Below are 24443 nucleotides of genomic sequence, written 5' to 3'. Positions count from 1 at the left end.
GCCGAGTCCCGCCTGGAGCACAAGCGCCCGGAAGCGTGAGGACGCGGGTGGAAAGTTGGGGGTCGGGGCCGCGGAGCGGCGAGCCCGGCAGCAGGGCCGGTGTCCGCGTCTCATGAATATGCAGGAGCCACCTCCCTCCCTCCGTGACGTCACGGGCCGTCCCGGGGTGAGCGCTGGAGCCGCTCCGGGTCCGCGCCAGTGAGCGCGGCTGCCGGCGGCGAGCGAGTGGCGCGGCAGCGGGCAGCGGAGGCCGAGCGCGGCGGCGCCCGAAGCGCAACCAGCAGGCAAAGCGAGGCGGCCGCGGCCCGGCGGGCACCGGCAGGCGAGAGCCGGCGCGGGCAGCAGGCGGCAGCGGCAGCTTGTTGGCGGCGGCGGCGAGGATGCGGACCGGGAGGCTGTGCTGGGTGCCGCTCCTGCTGGCGCTGGGCGTGGGGAGCGGCAGCGGCGGCGGCGGCGGGGGCAGCCGGCGGCGCCGCCTCCTCGCGGCTAAAGGTGGGTGCTGGGGAAGTTTCCTCCTCTCTGAGGGAGGCAGGGCGGGCTTACCAGTGCCAGCGCGGGGACCCCGGCTCTAGATTTGCACGCCCTCCCCTGCCGCATCTCCCCGGCCTCTGTGCGCTCGGGATCCCCGAAGTGAGCGCCCTGCGCCCCGGTCCCTAGAGGCTCCACCTGCAGACTCTGGCCCTACCCTGGGCGGGGCCCAGGGACAGAGGGGAAGGGGAGGTCTGTGGAGTCTGGACAACTTTGGGGGCTGTCTGCGGCGGAGTGGGGGCGTAGTGGGGGCGCAGCGGGTCCCAGCCCCGGGACTCCTTGGACAGGGCTCGGGCGCCGAGTAGAAGAGGCAGTTGTCGACTCCTACCCTGAGGGAGGGAATCGGCCGCGGCGGGCGCCTTCAAAGGACGGAGCAGAGCGCTTTTCCAGCTCGGAGGTGGGTGGAAACTTGTAGGCTCCAGGGAAGCCCACCCCGCACCCCCGGCTCGCCTCGGGCTCCCCAAGGACAGCTGAGGCTCCCCTGGGAACGCGCGCCCTCGCGGAGTCAGAAGTGCGGGGTGTGACGCCTCCCGCTGCCTCTCCGACTCCTCTGGGGCTCCAGCGGGCGAAGGAGCCCACCTGACGCCTCTTCCCCGCCCACGCGGTGCGGTGGGAGATCCTGACCTCGTGCTGCTCCCTCCCAGGAGACAGCAAGGTCCCGGTGAACGCCCGGTGCCGTAAGGAGACAGTAGGCTGGCGAGCCGCGTACTTTGACAGCTGTCTGGGTGCACGGGGAGGGCGCTGGGGTAGGGGCGATGGGAGGGCGGATCTGAAAGAGAAGGTCACGTGCTGACAGGACTGCGTGGGGAGGAGGGGAGAGGGAGGAGCAGAGAGGGAGCTGGGTGGCGGTGGGCGCTAGGGAGGCAGTAGCAGATCTGGGCTGGAGCGCCCAGCTTAGGGATAACTTGTTGATTCTTTATGCTGTTGACGAGCAGGGTGTGCGCTCGGTTTGGGGGCTGTGGCCAAATCTGCAAGGTAACAAGGGGGGGAACGTGATCGCTGGAATCTTGTCTGACCATCATCAGGGGTCCGAAGGCTTTGCACCTGTAGATAAACAGGTTCTCTATTAGACGCAACCTGATTTTTCAAGCTGGCTTTGATAGCTTACCAAAGGAGAAGGAATTTATACTAGGTTGAATTACTCTTGGAGGGTGAGGAGAGTGAGAGGTAGACAGTTTGCCTCCTCTGGACTTCAGGGATGCTTCTCCCACAACCTGTGAATGGTTAAGTTTGAAAAGAATAGGAGAGTTTCTGCTTATTCTCTAACTTTAAATTTTTGGTGATATGATTTTGAAACTATTTCATAAGCAGACATCCTGTTTCTTTTCAGCAACTCAGCGCCCGCCCCCCCCCCCTTGAGAAACAGTTTCTTTTTTGAGAAGACAAGGAAAAACTCATTATGAAAATATCTCAAAGTGTGGTAAAAGAGTCGCTGATAGGAGGCATCATTCTGAGAGACTGTTGTTTTGGTAAAAACAAGAATTAAAGACAATGAGTTTCCAAACCTTTTGCCCTCCTTGTTAAGGAGACACTTGTTAAACAGGAAAATGACCTGTTTTTGAAGATTTTTCATTACTTTGTAGCAGAACAAATGGTATATTTATAAACAGATGTCTGCAAACGGGAGCTCACAGAAAGTGAGGAAAAGGGAAAAGCTTGTTTAGGTGGAGGACCTGGTGTGCTTATGCACTGGGTAGAGTTCTCAGGTCAGAATAGAAAGCTTTACAGAGATAGAGGAGAGAGATGAAAAAAAAAATCCAGGCTCTCAGTGATTCACGTGTATGTGTACAATTATGTTCATTTTCATCAACACTTTTCATCTTCCTCTCTTAGAATATACCCATTTCGCCGTGAAAACAAGCCATTTGTCTTTACAATGTAAAAAGTTGATTGGCCCTAGAGGAGCAAGAGTTGCCTTCTGAATCCCCCATCTCCCTTTTTTGTCTTCCAGCCACTGGGGGGCTGCAAAGAGCGCTGTTAGCTGCATTTTTTTTTTTTTTTTTAAGACAAACGTGTAATAGTTGATCAAAACAGAAACATTTATAATGACAGTTTAGTCGGTATTTACAGGATTGATTTTCTTTATTACGATGCACTTGCATTTTACATTCCCAAATCTCACATAATCTCCGAAGAACATGTGCAATAGTAAAGATAGGCTTCGTGCTGCCACTGACTTTGCAGTTTCTAAGGTTCATATCATGATTACTCCTGTCATTGAAAAAGAGAAAAATTAGGGAGACATGTGAAGAAGATTGAAGAAAAAATATCTTTCTTCCTGCATACTATTCTGTACTCACGTGTAAAAGAAAATTGGGAGTGCGGCTTCAAGTTGCCTGGCAGAGTTGAACGCACCCCTCTGGACAACTATCTGGAAACACACCTTCGCAGCTTTGGGCTCCTGCAGGACGTTGTGTTTGTGGTGCATGGCTCATCTTGCCTTTGTATTCCTCGCTTCTTGCTGCAGGGAATTGAGCAGCTAATTCCCATACAACTATTTGGGGGTTTTCTCAGAATCACTGAACTCTTAGTGCAAACATATTCCCAATTTCTGAAATAATCCAGTGGGTAAGGAGCTATTACAACCACTTCTCTTTACTCTTTTCTATCTTGGCTACTCAAAAACTATGAACATTCCTTGGATTCCTTGAGAAGACCAGATTCCCTTCATCCTGAATCACCTCTGGTTACTGGGCAAGGATGGGCTCACAGATCCTGTGGACTATGTTTTCAGACTAGAAGGTCACCTTCCTCTGCCTAATCCCTTCTGTTACTCATCACATGGTCAGGCTTAGCTCATCACATGGTCAGGCTTAGCCCCGGCCTTCCCTAGGAACCTTTCCCAACTGGTCTTCCAGGTTGGTCTCCCCCAGAACACTGTGGCTCTCTCTCTGGTGTGTCTGTGCTCCTTGTCTGGCCCCAGCACTGCTCTGTGAGCCTTGAGGGCTGGAATCTCATCCTGCCTCCCTAGGGCCACAAGGCTGCCTGGTTTCCAAGTGTAAGCAGAGCATACAGTAGTGATGGGCTTAGTGACTCCCCCTGTTTGCAATTGAAGTGCTTTTGTTTCTGGATGTAGATGTTTGAGATGTTTCTTCCTCTCCTATATAAAATAAAATTTGGACTTTGAGAAACTCACGTTCTAATCCAGGTCCTACTGCTTCCTAGCTAGATAATCTTAGGTAAATTAGTTAAGCTTTTTGAGCCTCAGTTTCCTTATCTATACAATAGGGATACAAAAATCTACCTTGCCGTGTGGTTGTCAGGAGAAGGCTTAGAAATCTTTTAGCCTAGTTCTCAGCATGCAAATGACACTAAATACATAGTGACTGTAATTACTGATCACGGTAAACACTGGGTTCTAGAGTCTGAGATTTGGTGAAATCCCCTTTTCTGACCTCTGGGCAATCCAGTAGCTTTGTTCATATCTTCTCCTAGCCCAAGCTCTGTTCTCTCTCTCTTTCTTTGTGTGTGTGCGCATGTGTGTAGAAACACCGTGTATAAATGGATGTGCACATTCATACACATTCGGCTTGAGCTGTGAAAACATTTATCACTTCCACCAGTCTGCGGATGCCCTTGAGGCCAGGGCCCCCTTCTCGTTCATCTTAAAAGCCCTGGCACTTAGTGCAGGGTGGGCCCAGAGTAGGGACTTGGCAATGGGTGCTGTCCAAGTAAATAAGCCCGTCTCCATGGGCCAGGTCTGGAGGTGTGGGGCTTCTGGTCTCTGGAGGAAGAGCATCTGTGGTTGATTTGGGCTCTTAGGAGAGGTCCCTGCCCAGTTAGCACTTTCCTTTCAGCCCTGCCCTTCCAGGAAGCAGAGAAGCATTTTTGTTTTGCTTCTCTGATAATGCCTGTTTGCATGGAAGGAGGTAACCCAAGGTATGATAACCAAATGGTAGCTTAAAACAGATGATTTTTTTTTTTAAGATCTTATTTATTTATTTGACAGACAGAGATCACAAGTAGGCAGAGAGAGAGAGAGAGAGAGGAGGAAGCAGGCTCCCCGCCGAGCAGAGAGCCCGATGCGGGACCCGATCCCAGGACCCTGGGATCATGACCTGAGCCGAAGGCAGAGGCTTTAACCCACTGAGCCACCCAGGCGCCCAAAAACAGATGATTTTTGTTATTTGTTGTCTGGCCCACCACTAGTTGGCCCCTATGGAAAGTTTCTATTGGCATGGTAAGTTTGAGATGGACCAGAACAGGACTGAATTGGGGGAAGGCTACTAAGCTCGACATGTATTGAATAGGACAGATGGTCGCTATCTTAACCAGGTGGGGGTGCTATAACGAAAATCCCAGGAACTGGGTGACTTATAAGCAACCACAATTTATTTTGAATGGTCTGGAGGCTGGAAGTCTGAGACCGAGTTGCCAGGAGTGTCACATTTTGGGAAGAGCCTCTTCTAGGTTGCAGACTGCTGACTTCTGATTATACCCGCACAGGGAAGAGAGAAGAAGCAGGCTTTCTCCTGACTTTTGTAATAAGAGTACTAATCCCACTGATGATAGCTCCACCCCCATGGCCCCCTCTATTCCCAGTCCCCTCCCAAAGACCCTGCCTCCTGATGCCATTACTTTGGGATTAGGGTTTCAACAAATAAATCTTGGGGGAACACAAACATTCCTCTATAACAGTCATGCTATGGGGTTTGGGGGAGCATCAGATAGAAGGTGGGGGGGCACTGGTCAGAGAAGGGTACCTTGGGGGAGAGGCCAACTCAAACATGTACTGGGCCCTGTTCTTTAGCCTTATCCGCCAGTACTGCTTCTCAGTCTTCTGTTATTCTCTGAAGGGAACAGAAAGATAAGGCAAGTTTCAGATATCAAAGAGCTCACACTCTGTCTAGGGCAAACATCACACATGACACGAACTATTGGAGATCTTCATAGCTGACAGGAAAGGGTAGACTGTGCACTACAGACCTCAGGAAAGTCTTGGAGGAAAGGAAGAAATTGGCAAGGATGGGAGAAGTCAGGAAAGATTTACAGAGAAAATGAAAGGGGTCTTAATGGGTGAATAGGCACTGAGTGAGCAGATAGGAGGGGGGCAGGACAGTGAATGCAGGATAATAAGAATGCACATGACTGGCACACAGGCAGGAGTGAAGGGGGAGCTCAGCCATGGCCAAATACATTTCTTTTTTTTTCTTTTTATTAGCTTTTTTGTTAAGGCCGGGGAGAGGGAGAGAGAGAGAGAGAGAATGCTAAGCAAGGTTCACAAGCTCAGCACAGAGCCTGACTTGGGGCTTGATCTCAGGAAACTGAGATCATGACTTGAGCCGAAATCAAGAGTCAGATGCTTAACCGACTGAGCCACCCAAGTGCTCCATTGTTTTTTTTAGAGAGAGGGAGAATACATTTCTGTATACTGATTACAGTGCTAATAAAGGAGCGAATGTTTATGGAATGCACATTATGTGCCAGGCACTTTTTTCAGCATTTCCCATGTGTCAGTTGATCTGGTCTTAACCCCAGCCCTGTGATGCAGGTAGAATTGTTGTCTCATCTTTACAGAGGAGAAAATTGAGGCTCAGAGAAGCAATATAACTTGCCCAAGGTCTCACAGCTTGGAGATCGTAGAACTGAGATTTGAAGCCAGAACAGTGTGGCAGACATGGGTTTCCTATGTCCCCTGGGCTGACCTACCAGAGGGATGTGATGTCTGCTCTGGGAAGGGTCTGAGTAAGGTCAGAGAGGCTCTTGCTCTGTCTGAGCCTCGCTGTCCAAGAACATTTGGGTTTCACTATGAAATTGTCAAGAGTAATTTTCTCTGCGAGCCTTATTCTGATTCAGATTGCCACAAGGAGTAAGCATGGCTTTTGTCTTCTGGCCCAGGCAGCTTGAAGCCTTCCTCACCTCCCATGATGCTTGGCCTCAAGCAGAGAAGGCAGCTGTCTGCATTGCATGGTCCAGAGATGTGCTTGCTGTGTCTCCTGCACCAGAAAGATCTCCCTAGATGGTCTTTCATTCGGGTTAAGTGTGGCTCTCTTCTGACTCCTTTGTTAGGCAGGCAGGGTGAAGAAAGGTTACCACGAACACTTTGAAGTGCAGTAGATATTCTCGAAGGCTGGACACTGGGAAGAATAAGGAACGGATGCCAAAAGTGAGTGTGGCCTGGGTGGGAGGGGAAGGCATAGACAGAGTAGCAGGTACCTGACTACTATAAGGCTGCCTTTTCTTCTCATGTCACAGCATGATTACATGTGGTCATTCTTTTCACAAATTGTAGGGTCTGAAGCAAGAGAGCCAGAAATCAAACCAAGAGGTCTTACTGCTTAGAGGTGGTTGTGATCCAGCACCATAGAGCCAGGTGATGTCTTGGACCATGTCACCCAAAGCCCACTTCTGCCTCTTCTTAGTGGTTTTCTAATCCTTGGAACAAGGGCTTGTCCTTATAGATCCTCAGGATCTTGCTTGTCCCCAGCTCAGTGCCCTCTACTTAGATGAGTTCTCCCAGGGTCATCTCTGGCCCTGATTAATTTTTCTAGCTCACTTTGAGGCTCATTTGATGTCTGCCTCCTCTGGGATGATCTGGGGTACCAACAGCCCCATGTATGTCCAACCTTTTCTCTCCCTCCAGTAATCTGTTATTCTGTCTGTGGCATTCATTTGGATGAAGGGTCCCCCAACCACTCACCTAAGTCAGAGCCCCAGGACTCCTCCAACATACTTCACTCTCCCCCATCATACCCCATCCTTCATCATGTTCAGTTGATTCTACCCATAAATATCTAAAACCTTCCCATGTCTCTCCATGCTCCTTGCTACTGCCTTATTCAGGAGTGTTTACAACGAAAGTGCTAAATTTTAATTTTGACCTCCTCCTCACCCCTCCCTCACAGTGCTGTCAGGGTGGGTATCACCAACTCCAGTCCTACCAGGTCTCCAAGAAATTCCATCCCAATCATCATGAATCTATTCTTCACCATTCATGCTAGGGCCTGGCTAGGGCCCCAGGGTTTTGAGAATAGCTTTGTACCCTTGGAATGGCTTCAAGCTTCTGTCTGTCACAGGCTGCCCCTTGTGGAGTTCACTGTCTGAATAGCATGGGCCCTCCATGTCCCTGGCTCTCTACTTACACAGGCAGCAGAGTCTTTGCTGCCACTGGGACTCAATACTGGAAGTCCAATTCCTACCTCACATTTCGTAGCCACTGCCCTGGCATGGGAAGGGGTGGGGTGGGGAGGAGAGAGGGAGTAGGATACCAGTTTTTGTCCTAGAGGAAAGCAGCCCTTCTCCCACCTTATGCCTCTCCCATCCCTTCCATGACCCCTTCTAGCAGCTGAGATAGCCCTAGAACAACAGCTAGGACAGGAAGCATCTGCAGAGGACTTCTGCCTGTACTCTTACAACCCAAGCCTCCTCTGAAGTAGGGATACATGAGGGCCAGTTGCCTTCTGAGAACAGGGAGTGTCACCACTAATGATAGTTTCTCTCAAGATCCCAACTCTGCAGCCTTCCATAAATGTTGATGGTTTTCCCTTCACTTCTTTTTTTTTTTTTAATTATTTTATTTTATTTTATTTTATTTTTTATAAATTTTTATTTTTTATAAACATATATTTTTATCCCCAGGGGTACAGGTCTGTGAATCACCAGGTTTACACACTTCACAGCACTCACCAAAGCACATACCCTCCCCAATGTCCATAATCCCACCCTCTTCTCCCAAACCCCCTCCCCCCAGCAACCCTCAGTTTGTTTTGTGAGATTAAGAGTCACTTATGGTTTGTCTCCCTCCCAATCCCATCTTGTTTCATTGATTCTTCTCCTACCCACTTAAGCCTCCATGTTGCATCACCACTTCCTCATATCAGGGAGATCATATGATAGTTGTCTTTCTCTGCTTGACTTATTTCGCTAAGCATGATTCGCTCTAGTTCCATCCATGTTGTCGCAAATGGCAAGATTTCATTTCTTTTGATGGCTGCATAGTATTCCATTGTGTATATATACCACATCTTCTTGATCCATTCATCTGTTGATGGACATCTAGGTTCTTTCCATAGTTTGGCTATTGTGGACATTGCTGCTATAAACATTCGGGTGCATGTGCCCCTTTGGATCACTACGTTTGTATCTTTAGGGTAAATACCCAATAGTGCAATTGCTGGGTCATAGGGCAGTTCTATTTTCAACATTCTGAGGAACCTCCATGCTGTTTTCCAGAGTGGCTGCACCAGCTTGCATTCCCACCAACAATGTAGGAGGGTTCCCCTTTCTCCACATCCTCGCCAGCATCTGTCATTTCCTGACTTGTTGATTTTAGCCATTCTGACTGGTGTGAGGTGATATCTCATTGTGGTTTTGATTTGTATTTCCCTTCACTTCTCATCGGGCCTCTTCTCAAAGAATTTTCCAGCAATTTCCAGACAGCAAATAAGACCATCTACCAAGAGCTGACTATGATTGAGGCACTGCTCTGAGTGCTTTCTAGGTATTAAAACTCCTTTCCTTCTAGCCACTCCACTAGATGTGTGCTCTTATCATCCCTGTTTTAAAGGTGAGAAAACCAAGGCCAGGAAAGTTAAGCTACTTACCCAGTTCACCCAGTTAGTAAAACAGTAGAGCTGGAGGGGCGCCTGGGTGGCTCTGCGTTAAGCCTCTGCCTTCGGCTCAGGTCATGATCTCAGGGTCCTGGGATGGAGCCCCACATCAGACTCTTTGCTCAGTGGGGAGCCTGCTTCCCCCTCTCTGCCCTCTTGTGATCTCTGTCTGTCAAATAAATAAATAAAATTAAAACAAAAACAAAAACAAAACAGAGCTGAAGCTGGGATTTGAATCTGCCAAGTCTCATTTCAGCGTCTGCCCTCTCCTCTGCTGTGTAGTGATTCTCAACTCTGAGTGCACAGCAGAACCACCTGTGACAGTTGTTAAAATAGTGCTGATGCCTGGAACCCAGCCCTAGAGACTCTGCTGCCATTGCTCTAGGCTAAGACCTGGGATTTCCTTTAAAGCTCTCATGTCTTTCTTTCTTTCCTTCTTTCTCTCTCTCTTTTAAATTTTATTTATTTATTTGAGAGAGAGAGGGAGAGAGAGAGCATGTACAAGCAGGGCGGAGGGGCAGAGGTAGAGGGAGCAGCAGACTCCCCGCCAAGCAGGGAGCCCACCCTGGGCTGGATCCCAGGACTCTGAGATGATGGGCTGAGCTGCAGGCAGACGCTTAACCAGCTGCGCTGCCTGGCGCCCCAAAGCTCTCAGGTATTTCTGATGCCCAGCTAAGTCTGAGGAGCACTCACACTGGCTACTAACAGTTCCCCAAGGATCCGCTTTGTTTCTTTACGTGGGTTGTAAGGCTGCTTCCAGGTGGGGGCTTTGTTCCTCTATATTTTACTACCTCCAGTTTCCCCTATTCAATTGCCTGTTGCCTTCCTGCTTCCCCAGGCAGACTATGAAGCCCTCCAGGGGAAGACCCCTGGTCACCTCTGTGTGTCCACTGTCCTGCACTGTCCACTGAATGGAGAGTGTGGAGGGAGCAAATGTGCCCCAGGGTGAGGCGACCCTGCTGGCTGCGAGTCCCTCTGGGCTGTGCCCTTTCAATTCTCCTGGTGGGTGCCCCTTCATGCCCTTGGTCGCTGCTAGGAACTGCTCATTGGGCCTCTCCCCTTTAGTTATCTGTCTTTCCAAACCAATTAACAGCATTACTTTGCAAAAGTTGAAAACACTCCGCTCTACGGATGAGTCAGGAGAACAGTAGCCACACTGAAATGTGTGAGGGCGTCACGTTCAGCCGATGCTACTGGAATTCTCACCGAGAAAGGCTATAGATGCCACTAAAAGTGCTTCAGTGGCTGAAATTTGACATAAATTTTGCTGATTAAAAAAACAACCACACACGCACACGTCCTTTTTGTGACTTCTTTGAGTGTCCATGGTATCTATTGCAGTATATAGTGAAGCCAATCGGCGGTCTTCAAACCAGTGTGACAACAGTCACTGTGGAGAAGGAAGTTTTGTGACCTGGACCCACTGATCCGTGTGGGTCTAGGGGGCAAACCATTCACCCCCCGGGGGTGGCTTTTTGCCACCTCCCTCCTTTACTCACGAGCATTCTGGTATCCACCTTGAAGTGCCTCTAAATGCCTTTCAAAAGGATAAAGTGCCTGCAAAAGACGGTGATCAGATTTAAGAAATCTGTTTTGAGACTTTGGGACTCAACTCCCTCCCCCAACAAAATCCGGCGTCCTTTTCCTTTTCTACGGCCTTACCTCTCTAGTTAAGGATATTTTCAGAAGTTTGAATTTAGTGTTAAGTCCGTTCCTGGCTCTTTGATGTACAGCCTGCACATGTCACACAGCTGGCGGTCACCATGGTTACCCAAGAATGCAGCAGCTGCAGGTCCATAAATTTTCGGAGAAGAACCATTCAAAACTGTTAATATTATGTCAAGTTGATGTGTCGTTTTTCCAATTTGCATGGATAACTGCATTGCAGCAAATTAATTAAAACAGATAAATGTTAATCTAATGCATGTCTCCTTGTAATTAATGAAATATAGCCATTACAGGGGTATTTGATTTATTGTTTTAATTTATAAAATGCTGAATTCTCCTATAAAGTAAGATATAGTAATAGAAGAAGCTGACCCATATATAGCATTAGGAAAAATAATCACATTTCTATAAATTAATCACTCTCTAAAAGGATATAGTTCATTAACACCATGAACTGAAAGTGTTAGATGTAAATTAGATTAACCTTTTTAGTGACACTTCCATTTATATTGCGTATTCTCTTCAAACTCAAAGCACTTTACATATATTAATTCAATTAACCCTCCCCAGACCCTTGTTAAGTAAGTACATATATCAAAGTTGGAAGAGAGGAGAAATGAAACCCTTCAAAGATATTGAAGTCCTGGTCTTCAGATGCATTATTTATGATTTCCTCTGCAGCAGTACAGTTTATCCTGGACTTAGGGAGCTTGAGAACATGGGTGGGTATTCAGGCTCGCTCTCTGGGCTGCGGGGAAACACTTAGCGTGTCACTCTGTACCTGAAGCTGGAGATGCTTCTGCCTGATGCTCAGACCAGATGCTCTAAGGAAACTTCTGCCTACTGCCTAAAAGGTACCCCAGCGGCCCTGGGTTTGGCTGCCAACAGGGCATTGCCAAGTGGGTGCGGGTGACAAGAACTTAGTACCCACTCAGGCATCCAGAAGGTCACCTTCCCTTGTGCGGGCTGCTGCCTCGCCTTTAACCTCCTCCTCTTGATCATCCAGACACTGAGTATGGGCCAGTCAGCAAGACTTCGGGATGTCAATGGGAGAAGAAACAGGAGTTACAGGGAAAGGGAAATGGGGTCTAACCTTCCATTTGGTCTGCTGGAGGTGTAACTCGTGGTTCCACACCTACCGTGAGCAATGTTAACCCAAAGGAATGGATCAGTAATAGTTAGATAGGAAATAGAGGGTAGAACAGGTTTGGAGTGTGGGAGATTCTTTTCCCTGCCTCCTGAGTTAGAAAGTCACTTACTCTGATCCTCTAGGCCCACAGCAAGGGCAGTTTAAGTCCACACAGTCCTAGAATTTCAGCTCATTGTGCTCTGCCAGCATTTCCTGGCACACATCTCTTTGCTGTAAACTGCCCCAGCTTCTTCCCTCCAGACCCTGTCTGGGAGGGATTAACAATCAGGATTTAGAGCCAAGGGTTAAAAGACAGGCCATCACTCAGAAATTCACAGAAGCTCCGGGGAATGGAAGGAAGTACTGAGTTTGCAGTTCATGGGATTGTAGCACCCTTCCTCCCTCCCCCCTCCCTCTCTCCCCCCTCCTTCCCCCCTCCCTTCTCTCCCTCTTTCCTTCCTTCCCACCCATCCCTCCTTCATCCCTCCTCCCTTCCTTCCTTCCTTCCCTCCCTCCCTGCTTATCTGCCTCCTCCCTCCTTCCCTCTGTCCATTCCTTCCTTCTTGCCTTCCCTCCTTTCTTTCCTTTTTCCGTGTTGTTTTTATTTTGTTGGCTTGTTTTTATGGGACGATGAATAATCACTCGGAGTAGGAGAGAAGGCTGAAAGTATTCATAATAAGAATCAAAACAATTTCACGTTCAAGACCTATATTTCACCTTCCTGGCTTAGGTTGGCCATTTTTTCTAAAGGAAAGCCAATGATTTCAGCTTTATTATAGCATCATCAGAAATACCAAGATGGGGGCACCTGGGTGGCTCAGTGGGTTGGGCCGCTGCCTTCGGCTCAGGTCATGATCTCAGGGTGCTGGGATCGAGTCCCGCATCGGGCTCTCTGCTCAGCAGGGAGCCTGCTTCCTCCTCTCTCTCTCTGCCTGCCTCTCTGCCTACTTGTAACCTCTCTCTGTCAAATAAATAAATAAAAATCTTAAAAAAAAAAAAAAAAGAAATACCAAGATGGTTGTATTTTGCTTATTAATTTTAAAATTTAGGACTTTTTAGTGATCTTCTTTTAGTTAGATACCACGAATATGGCTTTTTCTTTTTCTTTTTTTTCCTCTCACACCTTTTTTCTCTTTGAACAAACCCCTGCCTCCTTTCCACCCTAATTCTTCATTGGTAGATCTCAGCCCTCCTACCTAGAGGAATTCAGAGTCAGAGGATCAGAGTCAGACACCAGCCAGGGATCTTTGCTCGAAACTGTAGCTTTTCCTGGAGTTTTGCTTCCAGGCTTGTCCCACCTCTGCTTTGTTGCAGAGCCCATGGGGGAAAAGATTAAGGGCTGGCAGAATTGTTGAGTCCCCCTTCAGCACCTGTGTCATTCCACCTTTTCCCTACCCTTCAATACCTCTTCCTGCTAACCCCTATGCTGCTGGGGTCTCTCTTACCTTGGGGACATGAAGGTCTGCTTTTGGAGGTAGGATTTGGCTACTTTCTGGAGCCCCTCTTTGAAATATTACGAATAATTGTAAGAATCATTCTCATCCTCCTCTTACGGTTTGTTTTCTTAATCCAATGGACAAGGGGAGGAAGTGTTTTTAGAAAACTTTGCCACTTCTGGGGGTCAAAACTACCTACCTACTCTTACTAAAGATGGAGGACTTACTATGTGGCCACAGCTTTAAAACAAGTCACCTTGCTCACACCTCCGACCAGATGGGCTCCTGTGTAGGAGATTTGGGGCCATGGGGACTCCTACCCAAGTCTACAAGACACTAGGAGCTAAAGCTCGACTTACATCATCTTATCAGAGAGGAAGCACATGTGACTGACTTTCCAGGACACTAAGGTAATGAGACAATGATGTGTGGTCTCATTTGGTGATGTTTGCATTTAGGAAGAGAGAGCACTGCTCCACTGTAGGGTTAAGCAGTCACACCTTCGTGGCATTTAGGGCAGCATGGTGGGATGTCTGGAGGGTGTAGAGAATGTGTGAAGCAGATGGGTCTCTGTCATGGCGCTCAAACCCTATTAGAGTGCTATAAGTTCCCGTGCCCAAATTGTGTGCATGAGTCTATGAGACATAACTTCTGTCATCTCAAAGTTGGCAATGGCCGGCTACAGATCCTTAGGAAACTGGACTCCTGCCTGTGCTGGCTTCCAGCACTGGTGGGTTTTGAGTGTCTTGTCAGCCATGGGTCCTGGCACAAGACAACCTGGTGCTTAGTGTGGACAGCGTCTGCAGCTCTGAACCCCGGTTTCCTGCCTTGTGGGGTCTTCTTGTGCCTCTGTGTGACTTCATGCCATGCCCCATCCGCTGCCCACCTTTTGCCTGCCTGGCAGCCTGGCAGCAGCCCTTGTGGTGGGCACGTCTTCTGGGAATCCATCCCTGTGCACCTGCTGGCCAACTCTCCCCCATACGTAGCTGCCATACAGACCTCCACAGTGGCACTTACCACATTGTATTGTCACCTGCTGCCTGCCCCTCACTAAACTGTGCATTCTTCAAGATCAGTATCTTTGATGTCCTCATTCCTATGCCCCCAGAAGTTTAGGGTGTAGGGTGGGTAGATGAGTGATGTCTGGAGCTCCCTGGAACCCCAGCTCTTTGCAGGACTGGGATGGAATTTTTCTTGATTTAGCTTTCTCCTTCATCCCCCTGGATGCCCAGCGCCCCGTCTTCCCAGGGCAGACATACCAGAGTAGGGCTGGTGAAGCAGGATGATTTGGTTAGGAAAGGTCAGCATTGCAGGCCAGGCAGGGGCTCTCCCTGGCATGTGCTGGTGCATTCCAGGATGAGGAGATGGAGCTGGGCTGGAGGTGGGGGACCTGTTGGGTGTGAGACAGGCTAGGTGGCTGCTCATCAGCACCCTGGGGCTGGTGATGCTGGGGCCCATTGCCAGAGTGTATCTTCTTCTGGGATAAGTAACGTAAATTACCTTTCCCATCAGTGAAATAGCTTAGTCATAGCTCCATCTTTAATCTATAGCATTGAACACTGCACATTCGGGAGGATACCTTCCGTCTCTGCACTGATGGGAATTTTGTTGTGACCACAGGCTGCTGCGGGTCTAACACTCTCCCCACCACACTTTTCTGTGTCACCCTGTGGATCCTGTGTGTTCCCGTCAGCATTCTCTTAAACTCTAAATCATAGAAGTCTTATGTATGTAAGTCATGGCTTCTTTTCCAATTAGGTTGTTCAAAGCACTTTGCTATGATATCAGATACATGGGTATGTAGAGGCAAGGATGAAGTTTTGAGTAGGAAAAACTTTGTCATCAGTTAAAATGGGACAGCTCCACAGGATGAGGCCCATGGAGTTCTCCCACCATAGCCAGCGATGCAGGCGAGCAGGAAGAGGGGTAGACTTCTAGATGTGCTGAGATTTCTAGGCTGTGCATGTAGTCCACAAAAAAAATGAGCAAATGGGAATCTCTCCAAAGTCAGAATATTTACTTCTAGATCCAAGGATATACTGGTTTGTACTGAGCATTCAAGCTTTGGCACTGTGCACAGGGAAACCCCACCCACCTTCCCCATCCAGACCAAAACCTAGAACTACTGGCACTGGCTTTGGGAAGAAAAGCTCCTGGGTAGGGAGGGTGGGCAGGGATGTGAGCTATGAAGCAGGGGTGGAGCAGGTGGTAACAGCTCTGATTCTGACCCTGGCATCTCCCTTCTAGGAGCAGAGTTTTTTTTTTTTTTTTTTTTTTTTTTCTGTGATTAAGGCTGCCATTCCCTGCATGGGCTGGGGTAGGGACCCAGAGTGGAAAGAGATACCCTCTTCCTGGAACTCTGGCTCAAGTGGGAACATTTCCTTTTATTCCCACATCAAGGCTAGAGCTTGGACCCAATTGGGTTTTACTAAAGTCTGAGGATCCGTAATAGTGACATACACTGAAAGGATTATGAATGTAGACCACCTGTTTACATACCTGTCTGAACCAGTGGCCTCTTTTTACAAAAAATATTTTTGTAGTGCCCCCATTATTATCCTGAAATGGAATTTACTGATATTCTTACTTGCTTATATATATAATTTAACAAATCAGTGTAATGCCTTAACTGAAATTTTTTTTTTTTTAAAGATTTTATTTATTTATTTGACAGAGAGAGATCACAGTACACAGAGAGGCAGGCAGAGAGAGACAGAGGGAAGCAGGCTCCCTGCTGAGCAGAGAGCCCGATGTGGGACTCGATCCCAGGACCCTGAGATCATGACCCGAGCCGAAGGCAGCGGCTTAACCCACTGAGCCACCCAGGCGCCCCCCTTAACTGAAATTTAAAGGAACTCATATACTAAAATAATGTGTGATGTCCTGAGCCCAACTCTACTGGAGGAAGTAGTGAATTCGATGCTTGCTGTGAATCTCATAGCTGTAAATGCACAAGGATCCAGGTGTGTTGTATTGGCAATTCAAATGTCATGGGCAGTATTGAGGTAATGGAATGTTTAGAAATGGTGAGGTATTTCTGGTGAGGTCCTGAACAAGACAGAGTACACTCTAGCTTCAATTTATAGGATGGCTGTATTCCTAGAAAACTCGGGGTTTATTAAAGCTACACAAAGAACAATTAGCTGACCTACTGCAGTGCCACTGGCATAAGGAAGAGACTGTGGAGCTCTAAATGATGTGCTGGGGAACATTCCACCCAAGAGATGTTGACTCCTGCAACACATTCACTCATTCACTTACAAATTCCCAGTTCTGGGCGCCTCGATGGCTCAGTCGGTCAAGTGCCTGCCTTCGGCTCAGGGTCCTGGGAATGAGTCCCACATTGGGCTTCCTGCTCTGTGGGGAGTCTGCTTCTCCTTCTCCCTCTGCTCCTCCTCTCTGCTCATTCTCTCTCTCTCTCTCTCTCTCAGATAAATAAAATCTTAAAAACAAACCAAAACAACCCCCCAAATTCCCAGTTTTAGGAGACACCAAAGATGGATCCCATATGGGCTTGGAGGCTGAAATTACTCTGTAGGGTAGATAATTTCTGGAACTAGAGTCTTTCTGGGTCCCTTTTGGGGAAAAAAGAGAGAATGCCACCTGGACAATTGAAAGAAGTTGTCACATTTCAGAAGATCTTCTCAAGAATAAGACTTAAACAGTGAGATGTGTTGGAAGGCCTCATAAAGCCCATAAACCATGTGCTGGAACATTATTTAGGCCAAGGAAAGAGGACTGCTACTTTGCCTCATCAAGTATAGAGATATCCCTTGGTCTTTCCCCTCTCCTGCTTCTCTGCTCCGTAAGCAGAAGAGCCGGCTGGAGGGGAGGGGGAAGACTACACTTGGCCCCTCCATCAGAGACTAGGGAATGCCTTGTTCTTGTAGGGGGACAGGGAGAATAGATTTTCGGATCAGATAGGAGATTGATGTTAAAAATGACCTGGATTGAGCCTTAGTAATGGAAAGGAAATGATAAGCTGTGGGATTGGGCTGGAGTATCTTTGAGTCAGTTTCCATACAGTGGGAAAGAGGAGGTTGACATAGCGTGGTAGGGGGCAAAAATAACATCACTTTATGTTTCTAGCCCAATGGACTAAACTCCAACAAACAAGATAGAGTACTTGTTATGGTCAGCACTAATATTTCAGAGTTAACACTGGTCTCTTGGATGGAAAATTCTTCTGTAGTGGTCTCACTGATAATGTAGAAGACGAGGGTTTTTATTGTGTTTTGTTTTTAATCCCCAGGTATCTTGTTTTTCTACCTTCCTTTACATAAGCTTGAGGTGTTACAAAGAGAGAGGCTGAATTGCCAAGGAGTGTGTCAGTAACTTTGAGATGAAAATGCATTTTAATATTTTGATTTAATAGGAAATGGTATATCCCCTTAATAAGTAGTTCAGTGACATTTGGTAGTTCAGTAATATTTGACTTGGAGTGGAGTTTATAAAAATTTCAGCCCAACAGTAACTTCAGGGCACTAAGGGATGTATGTATTTCTGAAATGAGAAGACCTGGTTGACATTCTGATTCTAAAATCAACATCATCTCTTATGCGTCACCATATTTTCAATTATAATGGACTATAAGCTGTGAATTTAAAAGCAGCTTCCCAGCAAGCTCCCGCACAGACCCAGCTTGTGTGGAATAAAGAGAAAAGCCTGGGTGGGAGGGAGAATTCTCACGCCCACTCTTCCAACTTAACTTAAACTAAAATGCTTCCTTCTCCCCGGCCCCCCTCTCATTTAGGCCCCCAAAACACGCACATTGGTTCCTTGGGGATTTTTTTGAAAGTGGAATCTTCTCTAACTTCCTGGGGAATTTACATACCGATTTGCCTGAAATGATTGAACTTGGGAAAGGTAAAATCAAGGCAGTAAAAGCCTGAGGTTGTATGAAATACCTCTGACAGCCAGACGAAACTATTTCTAACAGAGAACTTGGGGAGTAAAACAAGTGTCTAGGGCATGGTGTTCTGTTATCTCTCTGGCATTTCAAGATAAATTCAGACCTTTTCTACTTGTTTGTTTCCTGTTTCAGCATCTTCTCACTCTCCAAGTAAAAAAATGCCCTCCATGGATTGTGTCCAGTTCCAGGTGTGGTGGTCATTGACAGCAGTTAAGGTCAGGGTGTTACTTAGGCAGTCCTAGGGTGCAGTGGTTTTGTGGAGTACTGGTTTCGTTTTGTTTGGTTTTTGCCAGGAGGCTCGGAAGCAGACCTTACTACAACAGATGATGGTCACAAAGCTGGGTCTGCGATGGCCCCTGGTTTACCCGTAGCCAGCCCAGGATGAGGAAGGGTCAGCTCTTTTCCCCATCCACCCCATTCAGCAGGGCCAGAGGAATAGGACAGTTACTGAGTTAGGTAGAACCTGCTACCAGTGGCTTGGAATCAGGGGCCTCCTTCCCAGAGGGGATGTGCAATCCAGCCTGGAGCTTATGGCATGTTTTGACCCCCTCCTCAACATGCCTTGTTATCAGACTTAGTGTGATGCAGGCTGGATGGATGGATGAGACAGTAGCCATGAGGGTGGGGGAGGGGATTCATGCAGCCATGGACGTGACTGTAAGAGACCAGCAGTGCTCCTGCCGTTTTCATGCATTCAGGCTCTGCTTCCAGCACCTGTGGCCATTTGCCTTTCTTCCTTGCCAGCTTCTTCCTGGCCATGAGAGCTTTCTCTGCCTTTATGTGTGCCAGGTCAGAAGACCAGGGAATTAACAATTCCAGGAATGGTCCTCAACCCATGACTGATGGGAGTCGGTGGATCAGGAACCCAGCACCCTCATCTCTCTGGGAGAGAGTACCTGCAGCCTCGCATACAGTCCCCCAAGGTCCTCCGAGGTCCCCTGAGGCCTGGGCTCCACACACCTCCAGGGGTGCCTTGCTTCCCCGCTTTGCTCCTGAGTCACTGCTCCACTCCTCTCCTGGTCTTTTCTGACATCCCCTCCCAGAAACACTGCCTGCACCCATATCCTTGACTTAGGTAGCGCCTGCTTCCGAGGGACCTCAAACCGCCAGAGGGGGTGAGTGAGAGATGGTATTGGATAGAAGGTATTGTTGTTCTCTGTCCAGGCTCTTCCTCCATCCTGTTCCCTAGGGTAGGTCTTATACTTCATTACCTGGGCGCTGGGGTTCCATGGCACATCCAGTCAGTCTCGCTAGGCTACTCTACAGCCTCAGAGGGATATTGGGAGGACTCTGCTTGGCCCTATTATGCACTCCTTCACAAGCACTCCCTGCAGCAAGCACTCCCAGAGCTGGCTGCTTGCACCAGGGCCTGGGGTTCTCAAAGCTCCTTGAGGGCGGAGTGGCCCCAGCTCCTTCCCCCAGATCAGGCCTGAGGTACCTGCCTTTCCTCCGGAGGTGACATGAGTTGAATTAGGCTGAGTGCCTGCCGCACACAACCATTCATGCGTCTGGGGGAACATCTGGCCTCTGACGGCAGCCAGATTTCTCCAGCATTTATTTTCAGCATTCTCCCTGAACACCTATCGGTGAGTTTGCAAGGCAGTTTTTACCTCCGTCTGAGGCCCTCCCTTCACTGACACGGGCTAGCCTGGGGAACAGAAGACATCTCCCCTGTACCCACTCCCGCATGCTCACTGGTTTGAAAGACCGTGGTCATTCTTCGATTTCAGGGAAGGCACTCCAGAATCAGACTGGTAGGGATTCTGCGCGTTCTCTGAGAGACGGAGTGCATTGAGCCACTGTCCGCCCGAGCAGTCTGAGGGCAGTGAGCCCCTCAGCTTAGCCTCAGTCCCATGGCCCTGCTCAAGTGGATGGGGTCTCGTATTCTTTATGTTTTTGACAACCACATAACTTAATTTCAGGGTGAGTGTTATCAGCATATAAAATATATGTAAATAGGCCATTTCAGGTGCTGAATCCAACATCTAATTTATTTAAAAAGCTCTCTTAATTCTGGGTGGCTGACTGATGTGCGGCATATAAATAGCACAGGGATCCTGACTTGGTGTATCGGTCCTGATTATACCACTTAGAGAAGCTCTGCGATCTTGGCAAGGTTGCTTCACTTCTCTTGGGTATCAGATCCCTCCTCTCTAAGATAGGTATAGTAAGTCCTATTTCAAGACGCTGTTATAAAACAAAGTGAGCCCGAGGACATAAACACTTAGTGTACAAGAGTCTGGTGTTCTGGTCATCTATCGATACCCAGCGAACTACCCCACAGCTTACTGATGGAAAGGAACTGCTTTATTATGCTCCTAGATCCCGTGGCTCCGGGATTTAGATAAAGGGGAGGGAGGGAAGGAGGACAGCTTTCCTCTGTCCCGTGGTGTCTGTGGCCTTAGATGACTAGGAATTGGTGGGGATCGTTTGGAGGTTTCTTTATTCACACATCAGGTGTTTGGGTTGGGCCGTCTCAAGGCCTGAGCTCAGCTGAGGCTGCTGACCAGAGCCCGCACATGGCCTGCACTGTGGTTTGGCTTCCTCCCTACATGAAGACCTTGGGATAGTCCTCTCTCTTACGTGGTTGGTCAGGGCTCCAGTGCACAAAGTAGAAGCTGCAAGGCTTTTGTGGGCCCAGCTTTGTCCCTCACCTGAGTCATCTAAAAACAGCCCCTTCTTACCTCAGTGGTAACTCTCACTAGATGGTTCTAACTCATTTCTGTTTGTCTCTGACCTTGGCCTTAGCCAGACTGGTCACAACTCTCCCACAGCCCGTGAAAGAAAGGATGGAGGATGTTTATTTGCTATGCAGCAGGCCCAGGGCACACCCTATGTGGGGGGCAGCATATATGGTGAGAAGTCTGGAGGACAGACAGGTTGGACCCGGAGGCCAAAGGGAAGTGTGGTGATGGTGGTAAAACTTTGAGGATGGTTATCCCTGTCCTAGAGACTTTACACTCATCAGCTTACATCACCCTCACAGGTACTATGTGAGGTGGGGCCCATAACTTCCCCATCTTATAGGAAGAAGCTGAGTCTCCGGGTAAGCTTTAGTAAGTCCATAAGTACTGGCATTGGGGCTTGAAGCCGGATCTGGCTTGACTAAAGAGCATATGCCTTTATTACCACTGTGGTATGCAGTCTCCTGCTTGGTGACACATTTTTATATTTTCTCTATTGTGCATTAATCATTTTCCCCGACCCATTCTATACTCACTGAGGGCAACAGTGTGTCTTCTTCTCTTACATTCTCCTCCCGTGCACATGGAAGACCCTCAGAAAGTAACGCCGAAGCTTGGCAAAGAGGCCACCATCCCTTTTCAGGGGCCCAGTGAAATGATTGTCTTGTTAGCTGCACCAGTGGGGCTTTGGTGGGTTGAGAGCGGCGGAGGCATTGTTGCTTATATCCTAGTATCCAAAGGAAATTTTGTTCTAGTTTATTGTTGAAGTATGGGTTTTGAAATTGAAACACAGAAGATCTACTAAAGGGATGTCCCATTTGGAATGGGCTCTCTTTTTTTTTTTTTTTTTCCGTTTTCAGGTTAAAAGCAATAACCACGAAACAAACAGAAAGAAAATCCTCCAAAGAATATTGTGAATGGCTCTGACAGGTTAAAGCTGCTGGATAAATGTGGAATTTACATGACAAAAACCTTGAGCACAATGCAGATTGTCAATCACCAGTAATATCATCCCCTGAAAAGCTAAAAATCTTAATTACAAAGGTAGACCACATAATTTATATTTGCTGGTTAAGTGTCCTTTTGCCTGAGGAACTACTGTAACTATACTGTTGCTCTCCCTGAACTTAACTTCACCAGGGCTGGGTCGGCTTCCTGCCCTGGCCACTTACCCCACCTCCTCTCCCTGGGTTGGGCAGGCTGCCAGGAGCGCAGAAGGCTTCGGGAATGATGGGAAAGACAATCCTCTGCCCTCATGAAGATGTAAGTTTTAGTGGGGAAACTAAGTAGCTGACAGATTAAAATATTAAATGGTGATTCTGAACAGGAGGGCAAGACAAGCCTTGAGTGAGGCTGGAGGGCCAGGGCTGGTGGAGATGAGGGAAGGGGATGATTGCTTTGAGCAGGAGTGGGGGAGGGCTGCTGCCTGAACACCTGCCTGACACCTAAGAGCTCTTACATTCTCTAGAGGCAGCACCGTTTCCTCGTTTCCTCTCCCACCTCTCCTCCCTACCTGCAGCCTCATTCCAGATCCCCACTGGTGGAGAGAGATCATGTCTCCTCATCTGGGACGACTTCCATGAAGCTTTACCTTTCTCCTCCCACAGTTATGCTGTGATTCTGACCTGTACCTACCTCAAATAGAGTTCATGCCATCCTTTTTATTTTTAATTTGAAAAGCTGTGTTTACCTACCACATAGATAGGTCTGTAAAGAAGCAGAGCTCATGCCTGAATTTATCCCTGTTTCCCAGCCTGATAACTAACTTTTGATTGGGTGAGTGAACGAAGGAATGAATGGATGTTGATTCAATCAGATGCCTTGTAGACTCTGGAGAAGGGAGATGACATCAGCAAAAGTCCCAAGGTCAGGAGAGAGCATGGGCCATGTTGGATGCAGGCTGAACCCAGCCTGTTTGCCATAGGCTTCCATCTGAGGCATGAGAAGAACAGGCATCCCTTTCTGATGTTGGGCCCTATAACCCTGAGCTAGAGGGGGATGGGCCAGCACAGGAAATATTCTCAGGCACTCATGTGTCACGCTCATCAAAGGCAAGCAATTTCCCTTGTTTTTCTGATTCTTTTTTCCTGCTGAGTTACTGCTTGTGAGACGTCACCATCTATCCATCAGTGGGGGCCCCCATGTTTGATGTTATCCACACTGCAGATGCAGCTGGGACCATACAGAGACAGCTCAGGCAGAGCACCAAGGCTGCATGCAGTCCTTCCCAAAGGGGGCCTGGGGCCAACTCTTACTCTGAAGGCTGGCCAGAGAAAATGCTGTTCCAGTCCGATTGAATACATTGTTGTCCTGGGTTGGAGTATGGCCACCAGAACCCTCACTCCATAGTCCTGTCTCCTAGGATCGTGGGTGTAGATCGGGGTGTAGAACTGCCGATAAGGACCAAGAACATAGCTGGCCCACTTTTGGAAGGGCTTAGTGGTCACATGGTGCAGGTACCCCACCTCCAGCACTTGTCTAAGAGGTGTGGGAGTAAATTATATATGCTCATTTTCCTGAGCTCTGTCTTTCTGTTGTTCATATTTCTCCTTGCTCTGCCTCCATAATTACTTTTCTCCTTTGGCACAGCATGCATTTCTGTACAAAAGACTGAATTCCATCATAGCAGGTGATGGGACATAATGAATAAAATAATAAATTTGATTTTTGCCCAGGGAGGCATGATGAACCTGGAAGACACAGCTGGCAATGGTGTACTTGGTAGACTGAGGGAATAAGCACTGGGGAAGGGAGATGCATTAGGAACCTACACAGAAATACACCTGGCAGCCTGTCTCCTTCCAAGGGTTGGTGTATGTCTCTGAAGAGTCAAGATTGGACAACAGTCTCATGCAAAGGAAACCCAGCAGGTCTAGGAAAAGAGCTACTCTGTGAAGCATTGTGTATCATGTCTCCTTAGGTATACCATATTCATTAATTCTAGGATGATTTTTTTTTTCTCAAATGTTAGCATCTTTAAACTCAGGATGAGTCTTACAATCAATGTCCTCAGTGTTATGAAATGTGATAAGTGGTAGCGTCATTCATTGGCCTGTTTGCTGTCTGATCTCCTCCTGTTCTACCATTGCTCCGTTCTATGGCAGGGAGCAACGTTCTCCAGCTGCCTTGCCAATTGCTGCTGACTTAGGTACAACCAATGGGAGGCACTGGTGGAATGCTGGGGAGAGAGGAAAAGGGAGAAGCCAAAGTATTTCTCCCTCTCTTTCTCTGCCTGGAGTGATCTCATTGCTGCTACACATCTGTCCTTGCTAATTCCCCTCCTGCAGGGAAGATATGGCAGGGTTTCAGGTTCTGCCATGTGGTCCCAACTCTTGGGCTCTGGTGATCCTTCCTCTTCCATCTGTCCTTCCATCTCTGGGTGGTAGTGGCTTCCTGTCTTGCTGTTTGCAGTTTAGCTTCCCCATACAACATCACTTGGATAACCAATTCTTTGCATTAAACATCCTCTCCTTGAAATACCTACCTTGAAATACTGTTTTCCTTGTTAGGTCTTGATTAACACAGTGATACATCATC

General features: G+C 48.1%; 1 protein-coding gene across 1 annotated transcript in view; it reads left to right on the top strand.

The window, feature by feature from the left end:
• The first annotated feature begins 205 nt into the window (after nucleotides 1-205).
• CLSTN2 (calsyntenin 2) overlaps nucleotides 206-24443 on the top strand; it is a 600084-nt gene continuing 575846 nt past the window's right edge. The window contains exon 1 of the mRNA XM_082740938.1: nucleotides 206-492. Coding sequence (XP_082597064.1) covers nucleotides 381-492 — 112 coding nt within the window. The 5' untranslated portion in view covers nucleotides 206-380. The remainder of the gene's footprint in view (nucleotides 493-24443) is intronic.

This window comes from Mustela nivalis (genome assembly GCF_964662115.1).
Source record: "Mustela nivalis genome assembly, chromosome: 1".
Taxonomy (NCBI): Eukaryota; Metazoa; Chordata; class Mammalia; order Carnivora; family Mustelidae; genus Mustela; species Mustela nivalis.
Note: the sequence above shows the minus strand (reverse complement) of the source record. Positions and strands in the feature narration are given on the sequence as shown.